The sequence below is a fragment of the Hemibagrus wyckioides genome, linkage group LG22, assembly GCF_019097595.1.
Source record: "Hemibagrus wyckioides isolate EC202008001 linkage group LG22, SWU_Hwy_1.0, whole genome shotgun sequence".
In the NCBI taxonomy this organism is placed as follows: Eukaryota; Metazoa; Chordata; class Actinopteri; order Siluriformes; family Bagridae; genus Hemibagrus; species Hemibagrus wyckioides.
This window is the reverse complement of record NC_080731.1, coordinates 9,717,406-9,740,053: the sequence shown is the minus strand read 5'-3', so window position 1 is coordinate 9,740,053 and position 22,648 is coordinate 9,717,406. Positions and strand designations below refer to the sequence as shown.

At 36.9% G+C, this 22,648-nt stretch overlaps 1 protein-coding gene across 2 annotated transcripts in view; it reads left to right on the top strand.

Moving 5' to 3' along the window:
• Positions 1 to 22,648, top strand: part of tmem8b (transmembrane protein 8B) — a 128,593-nt gene that overhangs the window by 68,248 nt on the left and 37,697 nt on the right. For both annotated transcript variants that reach the window (XM_058375204.1, XM_058375203.1), the window contains one exon: positions 2,248 to 2,516. In XM_058375204.1, coding sequence (XP_058231187.1) covers positions 2,248 to 2,516 — 269 coding nt within the window. The remainder of the gene's footprint in view (positions 1 to 2,247; positions 2,517 to 22,648) is intronic.

The window sequence follows — 22,648 nt, the reverse complement described above, 5'->3', positions numbered from 1 at the left end:
GGCTCACTAAACAATTTAATAAACTTTTCACCAGAATAAACATTACTCAGAAATTGAAATTATTTAATTACTTGTGAAATAAACATAACGGTGCAGAAAATTGGAAATAGCAATACATCATTTAAGCCTGAATGAAATGGGAGCAGATTCCAAAGAGACAATTTAAATTCAAAGAACTCTGTTTACTGGAACGGTTGTGATGGATCATGTAAACAAATTGTGTTCTGTTTGATTAAGTGTTTGATGCCTTGTTCACATTGCTTAATTACCATGCTACAAAAGTGGAGACAGAATGAACTGTGTCATGGGTGGAAAAAACGGGGAAATCGCCTAGGTCTGTAATTAGTTTATGTCTATGAATAACATGAAATCCAGTTATGCTTCTGTTTAGGCTTCAACATAACACAATTAAAATAATGTCAACATTAGATAAGAACATGATATACACTATATGGCCAAATTCATGGACATCACACCCATATCTATGCCTTGCGTAATAGTTGTATAAACGCTTTCCTGCTTCCAACTTTAATAACTGAATGTTCACTTATGCTGCCTAATATATCCCACCCCTTGACACATGCCACTGTTTTGAGATAATCAATGTTATTCATCTTTTATATAGAACTTTAGGTATTTTTGTATTCCCTTCATGAGCAGGTTATGGATTTCGGTTTCCTGTGTTACCCTTCCTTATATATTACTCCAAGCGTAAGCCTATTACATCTATTAATAAATGCATGCTGGAGAACATCTTAAGGAATTTTAGCCTCTTAAACCGCATTTATTTTGATCTAAAGCCCAGGACTTATTTTCAGCCCAGGAAATTCATGCAACTGACCAGTCCAGTTTGAGCAGTGATGCTGGAGACCTCCTCAAAGAAAACATTGTTTTGATGATCCTAATTGAATTAACAGTAATACTATTACAGTATATTTCATTTTCCCAAGAAGTTCCCCCAAAATAACGTCAATAACTGTGGCTGACTCCAGTAATGTTATTACCTCTTCTGACTGCTCAGAGACTGTAAATAATAGCAAAAGTAGTTGTTCACATGGCCTACAGTATATGCACGTACCTAAGCAGTTATTTAAATCAATTATGAAGACATATATAATATGTATAACATATATGCCTGGCATGCCACTGATATTTTGTGGCACTGCAGCTAGCTAGTATCCCAGTGAAGTGTTGACAACATTGTCAGCAGTATGTGGCCATGACTTGCCAGCTGTCAGGTTTTGTGGACTCTAATTACTGGGTTTGGTGCATTTGGACACATAACCATCCAAAAGATTTCTTTATCCAAAAGAGTATTGCTTTATCTTTTTAGCCTCCATCTTTTCCCTTCTGTCTGGCATGCTTTATTTCTTACAGCTGTTTTAGATTGCACTGTCAGTCAGACTATTCTATTGCTGAACATGTGCGAGGCTCTGAAAATAGCATGCTCATTTACTGAATTCTCAATATTTCTGGTCAATAAATTCGAAACGTTTTCTTTAAAACTTCTGATGTCTGTATGCATAACGTTCACATCATGTTCACATACTATCATTAGGAGGTGGATGCATCTCCTGAAAGGATTATACTTTTATATATTATATTATGATATGTTGCCATCAACCCCAGCTTACTGATATATGTTCTTTGTAGATACACAAATACAAGCATACATGTCTGATTTATATCTAGTGATTTAAAAACTGAATGTGTATATAGATATCGCTCCCGCTCACTGTGTGTGTGGAGTTTGCATGTTCTCCCCGTGCTTGGTGGGTTTCCTCCGGGTGCTCCGGTTTCCTCCCACAGTCCAAGACATGCTACTATGCTGACTGTACTCTCTAAATTTGCCTGTAGTGTGTGATTGCGTGAGTGAATGTGAGTGTGCCCTGTGATGGGTTGGCAGGGTGTATCCTGTCTTGATGCCTGATGACACCTGAGCACAGGCTCCCCGTGACCCGAGGATAGATCGGATAAGCGGTACAGACAATGAAATGAAAAACAAAAATATATAGATATTGATTATATTTGCAGTGATGTCAATGGTCTATATGATGTGGTAAGCAGAATTTCCAGCCTCACAAATTGCTGGCATTTGGATAATAATAATAATATGCTGCAGGATAGTGTCATAGGCATGGACTTACATACATACAGTCACAATTATTATGGTGGAACGTTCTGCATGGTGCAGTGTCCAAACCTACCAAACAAACCACCTGAGTTTAATTCCTGTTTGTCTTACAGAGTATTTATCCCCAGCTACATATCTTCAGTAAAGGTTCAGCTGGTGGACTGCAGCACCCGGAACAGGAGCGGCGAAAGCTGCCCAGTTCTGTTGAAGTTGAGAGCTAGAGCTCCACCTGTCCACAACTCCAGTGCTGTGGACTGCAGAGAGAACATGCCATGTGAGCTGGAGGTGCCACTGCTGTCTTGGGAGCAATGGTACTACATTCTGGTGGAGCGCTACCTCAGCACCGCAGATGTCTACTTCCGAATTGGTGTACAGGTCAAAGGTAAGAACCTCAAGAAATATTTCTGTGCAGGATTTTGGTCATCAAGGTTATAGATGTAGGCAGTCATGAGACTAGTCATCATCTGTTCATCTTGTACTGCTTCTGTCTTGTAAAACATGGCTAACTGTTCTAGCTGTCTAAACAGGTTCTTCAAAAAAAGTTGGTTAAATATCTTGTAGGTTTTGTAGATTTACCTTTATGCAGCCTTTCAGTTATTAAGCTAAGGAAGAGCTGAAGACATATATTCGCACGAACAGATGTCACTGTGTAATGTACTTATAAAGATCCTTCATTTTATTCTTAGTGATTGCCGGGTCAGGGTCACAGTGGTGTAAATAAAGCTTTGTCTTTTTTCTTTTTGCCAAATAGAGTAAACTAAATTTGTTAAAAAATATTGCAAACAAGTACACAGGCCATGTGTGCTTCTTGTTAAAATGTAAATACAGATATAGATACAAAAATAGATACTATATGGATACGGTGCACTAAACAGATATGTATTCAGATACATATAGTGTCATTTTGTTAAACTCCTATTTAGATATTTAATTTGGTTGTTGTGACCAACCTCACCATCTATATTAACATGACTCAGGACTGATAAAAGAAAGATGTTTAATAACTCATCAAATAACGCAGGTATCAGAGATCCTTGTTGTGATCAAACCAATTTATTACCATACTTCTCTGCACTAGAAAGCTGCACAATGTTTGGTGACTTTTTTGCCCTGTCCTCATTTTCCCATTAGAATTGTTTTCATCAATAACTCACGCTGTGATGTTTTGTTGTGTATGTTGCAATATAATTTGTCCCTTGCGAAAATTTATGTGCAATTCCTTTAATTATTAGCATGAATTAGCGCCAGCTGGAACTGAAAGATCCCTCTTTTTTGGCCTCTTCTTGTCGTATTGTGGCGCAGCATCCTCTGTGGAGCACTTTGATGTAGACATGCTGTTCTGTTGTTGTATATTGCATGAGAAAATCCTTGAGATGTGTGAAGTCTGTGGCAAGAAAAGGCTGTGCAGTGTGTGTGTGTGTGTGTGTGTGTGTGTGTGTGTGTGTGCGCTTGCTCGGGTGAGGGTGGGAGTGTGGGTGGTTTCTGGGGGACACTGTGTAGTGCCATTTTGTCCAAATAGAGTGCTTGAGGGCACAACTCAGCACGCCAACACCTCATCTAACGTGATCCTAGACAGGGAATTGCCACTAGAGCATTTGGAGGCCTGAGCTGGGGTATATATTTGAGCATGGAAATGCTGAGATTAAAGCGGAACAGATTGATAGTTTGATGTGGGATTCATAACTTATTTATTCGTTTTTGTAAGCATAAATATTGAAGGCATATGGCTTAGCAGCTTATTGTTTTCTGAAGAAAGCATTTCGGCCGTAGCAATGTATCAGGATATTGGAACCGTGAGAGGGTTTTTATTTTTTTTTTTGAACACTGATTTTTCTCACTTAGACCAAGTGGAACAGGAAAATTAAAGTGGGCTTGGTGATGAAGGCTTAGCCATGAATCTTGATAAAAAATTGGAGCCTCACTGGGCTGAGTCGAGGCCACTGTCACGCAGAGGAGTCACTGTTATTTTTCTGCCTGATGTCACAGTGAAGTGTTGATGAATTTCCCAGTTCACAGTGTTTTTACTAAAAATGATAAATATAGCAATTGGGTTATGTGGAAAGTAAAATAGATGGGGGATTCATCCACACCATATTTCTTTATCAGAAGGATAGTCCCGGCTCAACACTTACCTTGATGAAAATTTAAGAACAAAATATAAATATTTCAGTCTCTACTCTCAAACAAGACCAAGAATAAATATAAAGGTTTTACTGTATTAAATTCATTATTTTGCGATAATGCATTTACAGTACCATCTAGCGTTAATAGTACAACATTTATGGCAAAAAGCTTGTATAGATGCTCATAAGACATTTATAAAGCATGGGTTTAGAACTGATACCCTGTATCAGTTCCCTATAATTCCCTATAACATAGCCCCTGCTTTAAGCATTATTCCAAGCACCATTGTTTTCTTTTAGCTCATGTTTAAATGTCTACAAAAGTTCAAATGCTATTAGTGACTGCGGTATTCTAACACTTCCTCAGAAAACCTAAACCTATATCATGCATTATAAATGAGTGTTGTCATAACGTTTCACAACGGCTCATAAATCACATACACAAGTGCACGACTTTGTAATATCACTTCACCTAATGCATTATAATCTGTTCATGAACATATTGCAAACACTAACTCTGAACTGCACTACGTATAACCTCTGCACTGTTTTCATGAACAGACTGTATTAATGTCATTAGTTTTTATAAAGCCATATAGTTATACTTTATAAAGCAATGAGCATTTATACAGACTTAGGGCAGGCATTGTAAAGTAATTGGTGCTACATTATTGAACTTATTATGGCTTTTTTTTAAATAAAGGATGACAGGCTTCATAGGAAATGTTACAGGGTTCTTATGATTATATAGTATAATATATATATATATACATATATTATAAAATTCTATGCTCAGGTTTTATATATAACTATAACAACATATAAGTAGTTATAGAGGCTGTTTACTGTTATGGGAAATATGACCAATATGTTTAGCTGTTTTTATTATTATCATTTTCTTTTATTAGTTTGTATCAGTTTTTTCTAACTTTAACAAGGGACAATAATATACAGGCGAGAAGTCAAAAATCCAGAATAAATAAAAACGATGATATTTAGTGTTTGCGTCACTGCATTATATGGTTTGGGAGTAAATCTGTAGTATATAGTATTATATACTGTATTATATAGTATATTTATACCAGTGATTGCAAGCCAGTTAATAAATTTGGTATAATGATCAGAATGTACGCTGCTTGGCAGACCACAATGGAGTCCACAACGTCTGACCCCGACAGTATTAATGCAGCGGCGTGTCATACGGGAGATGATGAAGTGGCTGCACTGAGTTGAGTGCATTTTGGAGGACCTTCCATAGCTCAGGAAGAGAGTGATTCACAGCAACGTCAATTTTAATATAAGAGGGGTTCCATTTATTGGAAAGAAAGTGGATATCCAGATGCTGTTGCAACATAACTAATACTGCCTCCAGACTCTTGGAGACCCATCATTCATTCAGACTAATGGAGCTTGAAGATTCACTAATATGATTCAAAATTCGGCAGCGACAAATCACTTTGAATCTTAGGCTTGTGTAATAGAGATAAATGGATATTGTAGTCACCACCACTATAAATTTACGCAAAGAGCAATCTGTTTGAATGGATTGACATCCTTATTTTATTACTAGTGACCTACTTTTTAAAACCAGTATTTGAAATGTACCTCGTAGCGGTAAAAAAAAAAAAAGCCAAGAATACCGTTATAGCTTCCTTAATTGTTATTAATCCAGCTTTTTTTTTTATTTTTTATTAATAAGCAAGAGTCAGATCATTACATTTAGAACTACTGTCATACAGACCAGGACCTATAGTGCTGACCAAACATCATGATCCTCAATCATTGTTAAGGAAGTGAACATTTTGCTTGGCGAAAGTGAATGAGACATTTTCAATACAAGAAAGTGATAACAGTGGGACCCAATTACATGCAGTAGGCAATAACTAAGCAATAAATAGAAGTGCACACTCTAGTTCAGGCACTAGACATTATAACTGTAGTGTTATGTACTCAAATTTCTTCTTTCTGATTCTAATTAATAGTTTAATGAATGCTAAAGGAAATGTCAATGTATTTATGTAAATTTCCTGAACCTAAATTAGATTTGTTTGTTTTGCTGTTTAACAGGCCACACCATAACCGTTATGTGAGTATGACAAATAAATAAATAAATAAATAAAAAATTCTCTTCCTGGAAAGTGTTTAATATGTAATGAAATTGTTGAAAGCTTTCTTTATGACCGATTACACCTTACACATTTATAAGCCATTGTAAATGTTTATTTAGGATTATATTTGAAGTCATGAGGAGCATATGCAGGTGTTCTGGAGCACTATGAACACTGCCCTGAAGTATTACCATCTGTCCATCCATCCAATCATTAATCCATCCATCCATCCATCAGTAACAGCCTTTCCTTATCAGAGTCACAGTGGACCTGGAGCCATTCCCAGGAACACCTGGTGTAAGATAGAAATAGACCCTGATTGGGACAATAATACACCATGCACACACACATTCACACACTCATTGGCACTAAGGTGCTGTTTAGTATAGTGTAGGTAAACCAGAGAACCCAGAGGAAGGCCACATAGCCACAGGGAATACGTGCCCAGAAACAACACTGAGCTTAGTCCCAACCAAGACATCATACAAGATACTGCTCCTGCATTTTCATAAAAATAAATGAAGCAAGGCTAATAATTTTATTGCTGTATAATATTTCTTTGTCTTTGTGCATTCTCTTTTCTTTCACCTATGTGTGGTGCTGCAGTATCGCTGCGTATGATGTTAAGGTAAGCAGGGATCAGGAGGGGGCCATTGATGTTCAATGAGGCTGAAAAGGTCTTAGACCAGCTTAGATGAAGCATACGCAAGGGAAACAATTGGCCATGATGGGCTGCTCTACCTGTGGACCGTATTATTGCTCTTGAATGAGGAACAAAAAAGCTGTGAAAACTGTCTTCCTCTCAAATTGCATTGTGTATTGAGCCATTAAGAAATGGAGCGTGGCTTTACTGCAGCACATTTTATTGCTCTCAAGTCCGAGAGCCCAGTCTATTCCATCAAATGCACTTCCAAAATATGATTTTTGTTATGGTTTCAGATGCTTAAATTAGATCCTGGCATTTAAAGTAAACCGAAGGATAAAAGTGAGCGCTAGTTAGTAGGAGCTTAAGGCTTCGTGGGAGTGCAAAATCATGTGTTTTAATAAAGAGACGGAGGTCATTTCCTTCTTTCATATTTCACATTCCTTATTAGCAGTCTTTGCTTTTGGATAGAGGAAAAGATGTGCATGCATAATGGGATTAGATACACACAGATATTAGATTTGGCAAGTTTTCACGTTGTTTTTTAATTCTCTAAATAACAGAACATAAATCTTAGGACACTTCATAAAACTGTGGTTTGTATCCTATAAAATGTAGACTTCACTTTGTGAAAAAGATACTGTTGATTCAATAGCCAACATTTTTAAAGGTGTAGTTTAACCAAATGATTTATAGGCCTAAATAAATGAGTGTGTATTATGCCCTGTGATGATCTTGCTTCCTTCCTCGAGTGTTCCTGCCTTGCCTATTCCTGCCTCCTGTGTTCCTGGGGAAGACTTTTAAATCTTTGGATGGCAAATTATTTATTCATTATGTTTAATGTTGTTGGTGTAATTGTTTGTGTTACTGTAGTTAAAATCATAATTTTCTCTTTGTTTATTTTTATTTTTACCGTCTTTTTTGTTTGGTTATACCTGCTCTTTCAGGCCATCCCAGTCTTACAGAAAAACAACACAAAACAACGTATTTGCAGAATCTTCTATATATTTAATCTAAATGTTCTGAAAGTAGCATCAAACTTTTACTCAACTGCTCTAAGTTTTCAATGTATGCCATTTTATAAAATAAATGTTTGTATTTTAACCGAGCTAACCTCGACCACATGACTGTAAAAAATCTTTTTTTTTGAGTGTTGCCGACTTCGTGTGTAAAGAAGAGCTTTTCACGGAATTTCATTAGACTCATGACATGAATTTTCTCTTCATTACAAGTCATATTTTCAAAAAAGTGGAAATCTCCTGTATTCGTATTTGGTAAAAAAAAAAAAAATCTGCATTACCACATGATAGAACAGAGCATTTGAGTGAAAGCTTGATATGTTGTGCCAGAATGTTGCTATTCAATGTATAGGAGTTATTGCAAATAATTTACCTGAAAAACGTCTTTTCTGTGAGACTGAGTCACTTCTAGGAGTGAATTAACTGATGCAGTCCATACCAGAAAGAAAGATTCACCTTTCAAAATGACACTTAGACACTCAGTTTTATATATTCAGCTGAAATTTTTTTGTCCAGTTACATAAAATTCCTTGCTTACAAAGGTCCAGATAATTGACTAACATAACCGAATGGTGACAACAGTTACCTTTTTAACATCTTTTAACAGACAATGATTAGTTTATGTCTATAAATAAGAGGGTTTCAGACTATTTTGGACTAGCGCCATGGAATAAATGCATCATTAAAGTAATCAGACCAGAGAGCAATAATAAAATCATGAATCTATGAAACTCACCCCTTTTATCCGTGTAGCTAGTCTCTGTTCCAATAAGCTGCCTTTAGCCTCATGAAGGCATAAATGCATGTGTTTTTAAAGGCAAATAAGAGAACTGTTCTAAAACCTACACTTTTAGCCAGGTTTTTTTTTAATAGATTGTCATCCCAGCAACAATATTTTTTCAACTCTGCTGAAACACAATGCTGGCTCTGGATCTAGTATAGTACATTTTCTTCATCCATCCTGAATTCTTTAATCTGTCCTACGGAACAACAGTCACTTCACTTCTTTTTTCGTGTCCTCTCGTTTTTTTTTTTGTTTTTTTTTCCCTGACTTGCTAGAATACACTATGTGTATTGCCTGACCTTGTAGAGTCACTGTCCCTCGGATCTAACCTCCAGGTCAGCGCTTTTGTCAGACTTAATTCTATTAGGCTGTATCCCGCTCTCCCCCTACTCTTCAAATCAATTTCATCTAACAGCACACACTGGCGTTCGGCCAGGATTCTCAGCTCTCCTACGTTGACCACCCACTAGCTGAACTCTTCATCTTCCTGAACCTCCTTCCCCCACTGCTCTGGGACCTTAATTAGCAATATATCCAGGGTCAGTGGAGAATAAAGATCATCTTGGGGTTCAACAGAAAGCTTCCTGGAGTGAGATAGAGAGAGAGAGAGAGAGAGAGAGAGAGAGAGAGAGAGAGAGAGAGTACTTATGGGGAACATCAGTGCCATGGGAGCAAGTTTCCTCTCTTGCTCAGCTCTTTCCTCATGAACTTTAAATTGCATGTTAAAGCAAATGCCAGCCTCCCATAAAAATAAGACAGTTGTTAATTAAAACTCAGTGTTGCTCTGAAGCCCTGATCTTCCAGCTTAAATTTCTCACATTGTGTTTATTAGCATGGCTCTGAATGCTTAGAGTACAACCTTATCATTTCCCTTTCTATAAAATAGCCTGACATCCTGAATGGTACTATTGACAAGAACGGCAGTACTGTTTCCTGCTGCTAGTTAATGCAGGTTCTTTTCTCTCCTGCTTTCATTGTGTTCCTTTTCCACACATACAAAACCACTGTAGCCACTGCAATTAATAACGGTTAAAACTGTGAAAATACAAAACCACTGCGGTGACCCTCTTGATGGTAGCTTTAATTGCGATCATTGCTCATTAGCTCTAGGCATCAGAGAGCCCTCGTTTTCCCTGCTCAGTGTTTGAGTGACATTCAGAAAGGCAAATTGAAGCTGGCAGTTACGGGTTTTCAAAAGCAGTTTCCAAGACAATGGGTACCAGCTTTCAGCATAATGAGCATATTTCATCACAAGTCTGTAATTGAAACATCAGCCACAGAGATAAAGGGTTTAGCAAATGGCACATATGCTAACGTTATTTTGCCCATGTTTGTTTGAGACTTTCAAAGAGAACAGATGTAAGTGTGAGTATCCCTGCAATTATCATAGATCTTTAGCGTCTTTTTTTTTTTTTTCCCTGGCTCTGGAATACAAATGACTTTAATTAGGACGTTGAATCGTGGTAAGCTCTCCACATTAACGTGAAGAAATCATACTGAAGAGAAATTAATTCAAGACTAATCCATCAGCTGTGAGTTTCAGTGTCTAAACCTGTAACTCGATGCATAAATACAGTTTAATGCTATGAATTTAACAGCTCTTTGTTGTTCAAAGTCAGGATTAATCTTCGTAGGGTAAGGCCTTCTCGGATTGCTTCAGATACTGATGCAGAGGTTACAACTTCAGAAGGTTTGAGTCAACAGTTAGAAGAGGCCAATTGTTGAGCAACAGGCAAGAGGAGACAAGGTAGAACAGGCAACAAGGATCATGCTGTCTTACCTAACAAATAAAGAGTAATTATAGCTCATTCACATGTAGCACTTACAATGACGTTTAGTGACTTTGCTCAATTCCTTCTCTATTTATTCCCTAATGTTTCCCAAGTGACGGGTCAGTTGTCAAAGCTTTACTGATTCCCCCAGAGAGAGGAAATGAGGAGTACTGGGCTGTGAACATATAATTTAATTGATTGACAATTCCTTGACTTTAGCTACTGGTTAGGACAGTTATCTTGTATAATGAACATTAACATCCACAGGTTACTGGGGACCTTGTATGGAGTTTTGCGGGTCTCCCTATTGTCTGCTTTGGTTTCCTCTGGGTTCTTCAGTCTCCCAAAAACATGGCAAAGCTGCCCCTAGGTGTGTGTGTGTATGTGTGTGACACCCAGTGTTCCTGGGATGTGCTTTCAATCCACCATGACCCTGAGAAGATAAAGCCCTTATTGGAAAAGAATGAATGGATAGATGAATATTATCTTGCTAGAGCTTGCATTTTAGTTACATTGTTCGATTTGTATACTAGCATTAGTCTAATGTTTGCTAGAAACCTGGGGGTGGATACAAAAGTCATATAGTATTAATTTAAGCACTTAGTTGGGTCTAGTTGGCAGCTGGCTATCTTGGCAAATGTTGCTAAATAAGGGTGAGCTAATTGAGTTCAGCATTGACACTTTTTTGTGGTATGAACTGTATGGCCAATGCTATTCTCACCAGGCTGGAATATTATATCTTCTAAAGAGAGTTTTATCATTTTGACAATGCTGCATATAGACCAATCTTTATAAAGCAATAGAATGATTCCACAGGGCTAGATTGCATTTTTATTGTCTGGAGAGATGACTCTGGTGAATTCATGAAATAAAGACAAAGCAGGATTAAAAATAGAACTGGAGCCCATATTCGAATTTGGTCCACAAACTGAACTGGTGCTAAAGAGTCAAGTGAGCGTTTAGGGTTCATTGACATCATGATTGAGTTCACACACAGAGAGCAAGCATGCATCAGCTGTGAGATCAGACACCTGCCAGCGAAGGTAGAGCGGCATTCATCCTTAATGTTGACACACTGACAGCAGTTAATGGCAGGCGATAATGAGAAGCAGACATGTTTTGAAGCTCGCGGCTGTGCTTGATGTATGAGCAGAAAGGTGGTGTGAGTGCTGCCCTTAAGCCTGAAGGTTGAGCAGGAATACCAGCTCAGAACTCTGGGTTCTTTCACATATAAACCAGACTGTATTCATGAACTGAAGAGCACTGTTGGAATTTTTTCTTTTTTCTTTTAGAAAATCAGGCTTTCAGGCCATTTACTCCCACCAGTCTGGCCAAAATGTGCGTATGGACGGTGGTGTGTTAGCCAAGGCTATTAGTCATTAGTCAACAAACACTGAAGAGGCACACCACAGGCAAATATCCCTGTTGTAACATGTCCCTGTGAAAAGAGCTGATCCTTCAAAAACAATCTATGGCCTGAAATTAGAAATGAGATAAACACAGAGGTAGGAGTTAATACTTAATGTGCCTCTGAGTCATGTTTGGATTTAAGTGCTGATCAAACAGTTGCATGGGCAGGGTGAGGTTTGCCTCAGAACACAGACATGACTCAATTGTTTGCTGCTCACATGTTAAACTTTATGGAGAAAAAAGTTTTGTTCACCCGCTAACAGTGTTTCCAACCATTTCTTCATCTTTTCTTATTGTACAGTCGGTTGTAGTACCTTTGAGACTCCTCATGAGAGAAATTCTGACACCCCTTTACAGCCGGATCCTTAACCTTGCCTACTGGCTTACACAGTACACAGTCAAATATCTTAAGGTTTGTTATTTAGCCTGCTTGTACATGTTGTTTAATTACATTTTAATGAAATGATAAGTAACTTGATATCCATGGTACTATAATCCTTAATAATATTAAATTGTATATCATAATAATATGAATTCTTTCCACACTTTCTGGTACTGTTGGTCACAAATCAGTCTGTGGATTAGGCTGGCAGTCTAAACAGAGGCTATTCATGAGCTTAGTGGTCAAGGTGTTGTACTTCTGATTGGAAGGTTGTGAGTTCAAATCCCAGGACCACTAACCTGCCACTGCTGGGCTCCTGAGCAAGGCACTTAACCCTGAATTGCTCAGTATGAATGAGATAAAGTTAAATGAGAGTTGCTCTGAATAAAGGTGTCTGCCAATTGCCATGCATGCACATTATAAAAACCGAGACAAGTTAGCAACACAGTACTTAGAAGTTAGGAGTGCTATAGTTAAACGTGGAACAATTCACAAAATAGAGCAAATGAAAAGGTTATGTAACACTACTTCAGAGTCGTCCCATCGCCCTGTAAATACATTTGACTCGTTTGATTTGCTTATTCTTGCACATTAAACTCAAACCACAAAGGAACAAGTGGGAGTAGAAGTCAATGTCCTGCAGTGGTTGGCATGAGAACAACACTTCAAATGAATCAGTGGATCCATAGTGCATTGTAAATCTGTTTAAATATACTATACACAATATTTTATAGATCCTACAGTTTGATTTATAAATGTTTGTGGTGGCATGCATAAAATGCATAGTGTATTATAAATAAGTCTATAATGCTGGCGTAATCACCCAGAAATGTTCATACGTAGCTACACATGCACAGTACATACTCAATATAGAAATGTCTCCTCTTGATGTGCAGCACATTATCTGTGACATGATTTTTTTTTTTTTTTCTTTTATTAATTTCCTGTCATGTGCGCTTTTGTTAACACTGACATGTGCCTTTATATTGTGATTCAGGTCTTGTCTCCACCTCGGTCCTGTTATTGGTGTTCTTTCCCGATTGTGTCCATGTGTTCTGTATTAAGGCTTTGATTATTCTGTCTATTTATATCCTCCTGTGTCTTTGTGCCTTTGTGAAGTCTTGCCATTATTGTGCATTTGTTTCCTGCCTTCCTTGGCTTTGTATTTCTAATACTGATTTTTCAACCAGTGCTGGATTTCTTGATTCTGACTATCAATTGTCTGACAATGGATTAGTATCTATTCGATTAGTATCTGTCGCCATCCGCCTGTGATTTGACTTCTGCTGGAGATATGAGCATGATTACTGGATTTTACCCTTAAAATACATGCTGAGAGACTTGCTGATTTTATGCACTTGCATCCTGCTTCCAGTACACACACAAAACACCACATACCCAATGCGGTAATGCATAATAAATAGACTTTGCACTATAGCATGCACTAGAGATATTATACCAGCCTGTGTTATAGTATATTACTTTAGTATTTGTCTTTAGGAATAGAAATTATATTATGCAATTTAACCCGACATTGTTATAGCTACTTATGAGCATTGATGCAGGACCATGTCAAGCACGATAAGGCATTATGTATGCTGTATAACACAGCATATATTTTATGCATGGCCCAGGGAGATGCTTATAAACAGTCAGGTTAGAGTTACAGCTGAAGGCCTTAGGCCTAGTATAACAACACGGTTTTAGATGCTTTTACGTTTCAATGCTCATGTAAATGTAAAAGTAAACAGCGAACACACACTAATGTACAATACACAATAATGTAAGAATGTACTTATAAAGGTGCTGTTTATGTAACCACTTTTCATAATAAGAGTAGACAAGGTTTAATTTTCATGTATGTAATGATACAGCTTTTTCTTTACTCTAGTGTCATTTAATATATCATCAGAGTTTTGCAGAGCGGTCCAAAAGTCAGATTAATTTTTTTTATGTTTCTTGATAACTCATAATTCTGACCTATTTCTAGGTCTCTATTAAGATGTGAGCAAATTTGTGATATTGACAACTGTTTTTGTTAACTAATGTTAACTGTTTTGCACAAAAGCTAAAGTTTTCCTGAGTCTAATCCCTTCCATTAAAACCTATGTTCATGTGACACTGACATAGTTTTGGTCTAACATAAATTTTTAGGTTTTTGGAACCCAGCTCGAGTGCACACTGTCATTCAAATGAAATGGAGACATACTACTGATGATGAAATCTTCAAATTTATGAAAATATTCCATATGTTTTGTATCAAATTTAAAGCTTGCAAAATAGAAGTATTTTGTTTATTGGTATCAGACTTTTGGAACCCAGTGTATTTAATGATCATATATTATAAATGGATCTCTTTTTATGTCTAGGACATAAAGAACGGCTATTATATTGTGTTTAAATAATGATTAAATGATTAAGGGAAACAACTTCTATATTTAATGATAAGATATATCTAAAGATATCTTTATATACATAAGAATAACTCTGGATATAAGTACCTAAAAAAAGGAATGTGGGGGAAAGAAGCTATTTATTAAAGAAACGTAAAGCAGTATTTCCATTATCTCTCATTTAATGGCCTTAATTTGTGGTGATATGCCTACAGAGCACCTATTGCACAGTCAATTAGTGAAACGAAGCAAGGCTAGGGCAGCAACACAGGCCATTGGTCTCGGTAAACTAATTACCTGCAGTCTGCTCCACACAGCAAGACAAACAAGTTCGAACTGAGCCATGGGCAGATGTTGCAGGGCTTATTTAATGCTGCAGAAGGTGTGAAGGATTGATCAGAACATGATTGATCACAAGCATAACAGTGGCATTCTGAAAAATAATATCTCCATGCAAGTATAGAGTGTTGTTTAATGTTCCTTCACTCATTTCAAGCTCTTTGGTCACAGAATCGTGGCAGTCACTTCATTTCAGCCTCATTTTCTTTGCTTTTTATTGCTGCTCGTATTAAGAGATTGAGCCTGAATTCAACTGTTTATAATTATTAAGCATAATATTAATGATTATCGATAATATTAATATTTACAGGATGAACCAATTTTGGCATATTCTCACAAATTTGTGTCAAAATATGAATCATAATTTGAATATTAATAATTATCAACAAAATGTTAAGATTTGAAAAAGAAAATAGCCACAAGATGCCATTCAATTAAATCAATGGAAAGCACTTTGGTGTACGGCATTATTATGGCAGTTAGATTGTTTATAATGATGACTAGATTATGTAAAAACATGGCCACCAGCAACTGCTTTAGCAGCCATTTCACAATGTTATGCACTGAATGCACCGAGCTTCCATCATTTTGACAGCATTTCAAAAGATCTGTGAAAAGAGCTGCCCATGGTTAGTGCTGTTTCCGAAGGGTGCCTGGACCCCACAGATCGCCGCTTCCAAATACATTTATTATTATTATTATTATTATTATTATTAATAGTAGTAGTAGTAGTAGTAGTAGTATTGAATTCTAGCAAGGATCTATATATACAGACACTACTACTAATATATATATATATTACTATGCTATGATGTAGCTAGTAAGTTGTTGGGTTGTTGTTTGCTAACCCTAACCCTCCTATTCTGCAACTTTCCACATTTAAAGAGAAAGCATAAATCAATAGTTAAGTAAATAAATAATTAAGATTTTTGGCATGGCATCAGAATTCATGTATAGTTCATTGTGTAATTAACATAATTAGAGGCAATAATGTTTGGTGCAGATATTAGGAAGAAACTCTCCTGTGGCAGGTGGAAACATACCTGGACATACTAGTAATTAAAAAATCAACCCAAACCAAACAAAACATGAACATATAAACATTTCTGAAAATGCATATGATAAGCTATGAAATGTGCAAGAAACTCAAGCACGTGGTACTGGCCCTTTTTTCTTTTAGAATTGCTGTCTGGAGCTCCAGAAAACTTAAGCAAAATCTATTTACTGTGTGCAGCCAGTCAGAGAAAAGTGTCAGACATATGTCTGAATTAACAAGTCCATCTTGTTTACATTTGCCCCGAGGCTTATTAAACTGGCTCTGGTGACACACACATCGCTTTAAAAGCAAAGGACCACCCTTAGGTTTATGGGTCATTTGTCTGTTTGGCTAAATGCTACTTGTAAGAAATGTACCGAACATAAAATAGGAAGTATTTAGATTTCTGGGATGGTGAAAAATATTAAACGAAGCCTGATAAGCTTCTTTTTCAACAACCACCCTGACACTTATAGTAGAGGAGGCAGGAGAAGTAGGGCAAAAAAAAGAAAAAAAAAGAAAGCGTAACATTTATTACAGAGGAGAGAGAGAGAGAGAGAGAGAGAGAGAGAGAGAAAGAATAGTAAAAAAAAGAGTCAGATGTGAAATGAAATGAGCTTCCTTCTCTCCACAAGAACTCTTATCAAAGCAGGAGCATAGATAGTGTTGCATTCCTTGACTATGCTTACCCATCCTTATCAAGACTCTGGGCCTTGAGAGAGGCAATTAAATAGGTTTAGTGTGTTTTGGTTCTGTGGGCTTGTGTTAAAGTTAAAGAATAGCATTGAATTCACTGTGCAGGTAGCAGGATCACAAGGGAAGGTAGAAAATGCAAAGCAAAGGATTTATTTTACTAGTAAATGAGAAAATAATTCAAGTATTTATTTGAAATATGGTTGATAGTGGTATAGAAAAACATACAAAAGATAAAGCTTTGGAAATGCACACCAGAATAAATGCAAGACCTTGTAGGAATGTACTAATATAACAGTTTATACAGAACAAGCTAACAAGCATTAGCTACGGTTAATTAAGTAAGATAGTGTTTAGTGTTTAACTGACAAAAATCCCATAATACAATATATTTAATAGCAATAAAAGATTACAAAAACTCCCAGCTTTGCGCTCTGTACGTTTCTGTCCTCATTCTGTGAAAGCCTCACGTACAATATTAAACTTTAAATCCACTCTGTGTGGACAAGCCTTGTGCATTAGATACTAAAGACGTTCCAGAGGATTCTCATCCATCTTACAAGGTGCAGGAAGACCTTGGTTGACATTGCTCTCGGATAATGCTGAGACACAGGAAAGAGCTTTTTTATCTTCGTCACAATAGAGCCAGGACAGAAGCGACTACATTTTTCAGTCCAGCGGAAAACTCTCATGTAAGGTTTACTGTCAAACAAGAGGAGTTGTGTAGTTCCTGTTGTTGAAAGCCTGAGATGAAGCTTAGCGGATTTAAGCTGTGTTCCCACCTCATGCGGGAATCTACCACAACCCTGAGCAATAGTAATTGAAGATGAATGAATGTACTTCTGGCCTAGTATCTGCAGTGCTTATCCCAGAAAGACTGTATGACAGTCTGTTGTAGATCTGAATACTTACTATTCTTCCATCTCAAACAAATCTTTGTTATTTATTTTCTAAATTTTTTTTTTTGCTGCTGGATATGCAATTTTAACAAAGGTGTTTTTTTTTATGTGATGTTAACAAAACCCATAATAGTGATGTCTGTAAAATATTAATTAAATAACCATTGACACTTTACATAAAGGTAGCTGTTATAGAGCTTCATGACCTACGTAAACAGTTATAAAGGCTTATTCCATTAGTTGCTGCTGTGAAGACTGCTTTTGTCAGTTGTTGGTGCGACAAACATAACAACTAAGTCAAGTAAGCTTTCTGTTGCAATTAAGTTGTAATAGTTGTAATAAGTTGTAAGTTTGAATCCCAGGTCCACCAAGCTAGCAATGCTGGGCTTTTGAGCAAGTCCCTTAACCCTCAGGTGTGTAAAATGAAAGTCCCTCTGGATAAGGATGTCTGCCAAATACCATAAATGAATTTTTGTTCAGTAACATAATTTTGCCCTAGACAGAGATTCACTGTCGCTAATGAAAGGCTGCCACTTTTAGTTGCATGTATTCACACTGACTTTTGTCGCATTACACCTTTTGACAGGATGAAGGCATCTCACCTACATTTAGCACCGTGGCTCATAAAATATATCTATTTATATCAGTATCCATTTAGTTATTGCTCACTGACTTCTGTAATTCCTTAAGTTGTGAGAAATGGATTAGTTATGTCTACGTGGCAGAGTTTTCTTTCTCTTCTCTTCTTCACAGGTTTGCTTTTTCTGATGAATGACAATTGAGATATTTCAGATATCTGGCTTTGTTTTTACATATCCTTCAGGAAATCATTCAATTTAATGGTGTATGAAAGGTGATAATAAGTGAAGTTCAGTTAATAATCATGAGTAACCTCTAGGTAGATGGTGTAGCTAAGAATACCGGGATGTTTGGAAGAATATTGCTTAACCCCCAGAGTCAATGCACTAAATTAGTAGGCATACAGAAGACAAATCAATTATTTACACTGCTTAATGTGCCATGTCTTTTGACTCTGCAAACGATAATTCTGAAATCAAATACCAAATCAGGAAAGGTCTGATGATACATCTACAGATCAATGGCTTCCTTAGAAGCAAAATCACCAAAAATCATCAAAATAATCTGTACTAATACTTAATGATGACTGGTTGTGAAATTTAAAACAGAAAGGGGCTAAAATTTACTATATGGCCAAAGGTTTATGGACAACTGACCATCACATCTGTATGTGGGTTTCCCCCCAAACAGTTGCCACAAAGTAGAAAGCAGACAATCTTGATGTCTTTGTATGCTGTAGCATTCCAATTTCCCTTCACCGGTGCTAAAAGACCAACCATATTCTAGCACGACAATGCCCTTGTGCACAATGTGAGCTCCAGGTAGGATCTCGAGTAGCCTGCATAGAGCCCTGACCTCAGCTCGACTGAACAACTTTGGGGTGGATTAAAACACTGATTGCGTCTCAGTCCTCCTCACCTAACATCAGAGCATCAGCCTGACCTCACTAATGCTCTTGTGGCTGAATGGGCGAATACCCCACAGCCATTATACAAAATCTAGTGGCGAGCCTTTCCAGAAGAGTGGAGGCTATTATAATAGCAAATGGGGGTACTAAATATAGTCTGTCTACTAATAGCATAACAATAACAAAACTATTAGTAGGACTAAACAGTGCAAGGCCTCATTGATGGTATAATAAGACTAATGTTCAGCAAACCACTACACACACACAACCACACAGACCCACACATTTTAAGTTCATTACACCTTTCTGGATTCACCATTTTGCTCAAACCTCAAAACTAAAAACTCATCTGTCATTTTGTGTCATTTTTCTATTGATTGGACAAAACTGAATCAAAAGAATATCAGCCTAAATGGACATCTAGAGGGGGTTTTACTCATCTGTAATCATCCACTATGACTGTCACTCATAAGATGCAGAAATCTACAGTCTGGGATAGAAACATCTCAGCCGCATCCAAGCCTCTTCACATGATTCTCAGTATTATAGTATCTATGATCATTAGTGGTTGTAGTTGCGCTTGGCTTCACAAGCAAATAATCTGATTTGGAGGCCAAAAATGTCATTTTATATTGATTTATATCTTTATTTCTATCTTCCTCATGTTCTTTTCCCTATTTAAAAAGAAGAAGCTTGTTTTAATTTGTCACAGATTAAATTCTTTCAGTGTGGGGATTGGTGTTAACAGATTACACTAAAGGTTCTTGCAATTACTCAGATCCAAAATCCAGAGGTTGGTGCTCCATGTTCTTTGCAGCAAGAGGTCTGTGCACAGACTGCATGGCTTGTCGTGGCTAGAATATTCAGCTTCACGCTTTTAGATGTCTGCCAAGAGCAAAAGTTGATCAGTTTAAGTAAATAATACCCACAACATGGCATACCAGACCAGAAGTTTTATAAAATTTCAGAAAATGTATACAACCCTAATTATTTACTGTACATGACTTCATTTGTGCTGCTCAGCTATGACGACTACAGGTTGTTGTGATACACCCAGAAATAAGCGGTAAAATAAGACACACCAGTAAATAATCTGTTCCAGAAAAAAATGCTGGTGTCTCTACAAAGGCTGTCGTCATATTTTGGAGCTATCATTCACCCTTTGAGCACCAGACAGAAGGTTTTGTAGAACAATAAGGAATTTTAAACACTTCAGAAAAAGATCCATCTGCAAGCCTGAGGCAGAGTTTTGAGATGCTCTTTCGGAATACAAAAAAAATCTCAAGTTAGCACTAAGCCTTTGCATTTCTCACCAGAAGTATAGACGTCGTACCCAATGCCACTATTGGAATATGCATTTGCATTATCTTTTTAATAAATATTTAGCTCTATATTTGGATGTAAACATGAAATGGAAGTTACCTAAAGCAGAACGGCTTTTATTTAAATGATTACCATTATACATCCAAAAAAACAACAAGAAAAAACAAAGTAAAAATGCCTTTAATGTCAGCATGGCATAAATAAACATAAAAAAATGTGATATTTCACACAACATGATGCTTGTTTGTCATATCTGAACAGGATCACACTTCTGATGCATTCCGCATTCCGCCCTTTTTCCAATAGAAAAAAATAAATAAAAGAAAAATCCATTATATAATGAAAATGTTTTTTTTTTTTTTTACATTTATTAAAAAGAAATAATAAAAAAATACTGTTCCTCCTTTTTATATCTGTATTCGTTCCGTATAGAACATGATGATCCATTTTATCTGTTCAGTCCAAATAATGTATTCATTTTCACTTATATCCCTAGTTTACAGCTAAATGTCAAATACAAATAAAAATTTTTTACTTACAGTACGGTATGCAGTGAAATGCTTTTAATGCCTGTCCTTGATTTGAAAACAGAACACTAAAGTAAAAGAATAGAAATAAGGTAAAAGAATAAAAATGAGAATTCAAATAAGATACGATAAAATAAAACATATTGGGAAAGTATGGGGGGAAAAAAAGGCAATAGAAAAATAAATCCATAAAAAAAATACATATGGTAATGGTAATATTGCAGTTATTCATTCAGAAGATGCTTTTATCCAAAGCTTCTTGCAGTTCTGAGCAGATCAAGGTGAAGGATCTTGCGATCTTTGCAATGCCAGGATCTGAACTCACATCAGTAGCCCAAAGCCTTAACCACTGAGCCTCTACTTGCCTTATCGTAGAGCTGTGTGTCTCATAAACATGATTCAGATGAGTCAGTAATTTGCATTGCTCAGAGCAATATTGAGTTGCCATGCAGATGCCGCAGTAATGGCTTTGGGTTAATGTGTAGCACTAATGATGATGTGGTATAACCAATATACTGTTTATTGTAGCTGGTGCTTCATTTCCTGGGAAGGAAGTGTAAAGGAAAGTCAGTGCAGTTAGACCTCAATGTCCAGGTGTCAATATTATGTAGAGGAGGCTGCATTAGGAAGTTACAGCAAAACAGGGTAACATAAACAGCCAAAACAGTGCACCATGAACCATAATTATACACTAGGTATGCAAGGATAATGACAAAAGCTTGATAATGAAATGTGCAGAAACCTTGACATATGTGCCAGTGCTGTTTAGGGATAACAGAGAACAGGTGTGAGTGGTCTGTGAGACATGTTATAAGGTCTTGGGGCTGATGGGTATAATGTCATCAAGCACAGATTTTGGCAAGGCACAGGAAAACACAATCAGCTGTAGACGGTAGTTGTATATGTGTATATATTTTTGACTCCACATATTGAAGACAAAATTTGGTCTTTTTTCTAACAGGTATTACAACAACATGCATCACAAGAGAAATGCCATGAATAGTAGCCTGTTGAAAATGGCATCTTATAAATATTTCATATAGACATGCTGTTTAAGTGGAAACTGTCAAGGTATAGGGAGTCATCATCTCACTGTCTAGCTGTCATGCCAGTCTTTTGAAATCCCGGCTTTGAAATGCGAAATAGATAAAGCAACATATCAAACCTTCATCAAGTGTCAAGTGATTTCCTGTCCATCAAAATTCCAAATGACTTATATGAGAGACCCCTCTGGAATTTCTTCTTCTTCTTCTTCTTCTTCTTCTTCTTCTTCGGAAGCTGCTTATTGAAAACCCCCTGTGTGCAGGAAAATGGGGCTAGGTACTGGCTTTAGTATTAAGTCGCTTGCATATTGAACCAGATTTTTTGAAATTGATATCAGTCACAGCGGAGCATTCAGCGATACATTGTTAGAAGTCTGCAGGGAAGAAGTCTAGTCTTCCTGGAGTAGCCTTGTCTAATGTGCTCTTTTCCTTGCACCTTGTCTCTCTTAGCAGGCTCAGTTACCATAGCAATACAGCAGGAGCCGCGCTGTGTGATATTTTGCTTGACCTCTGCTGAAGTCGAGCTCAGTCAAG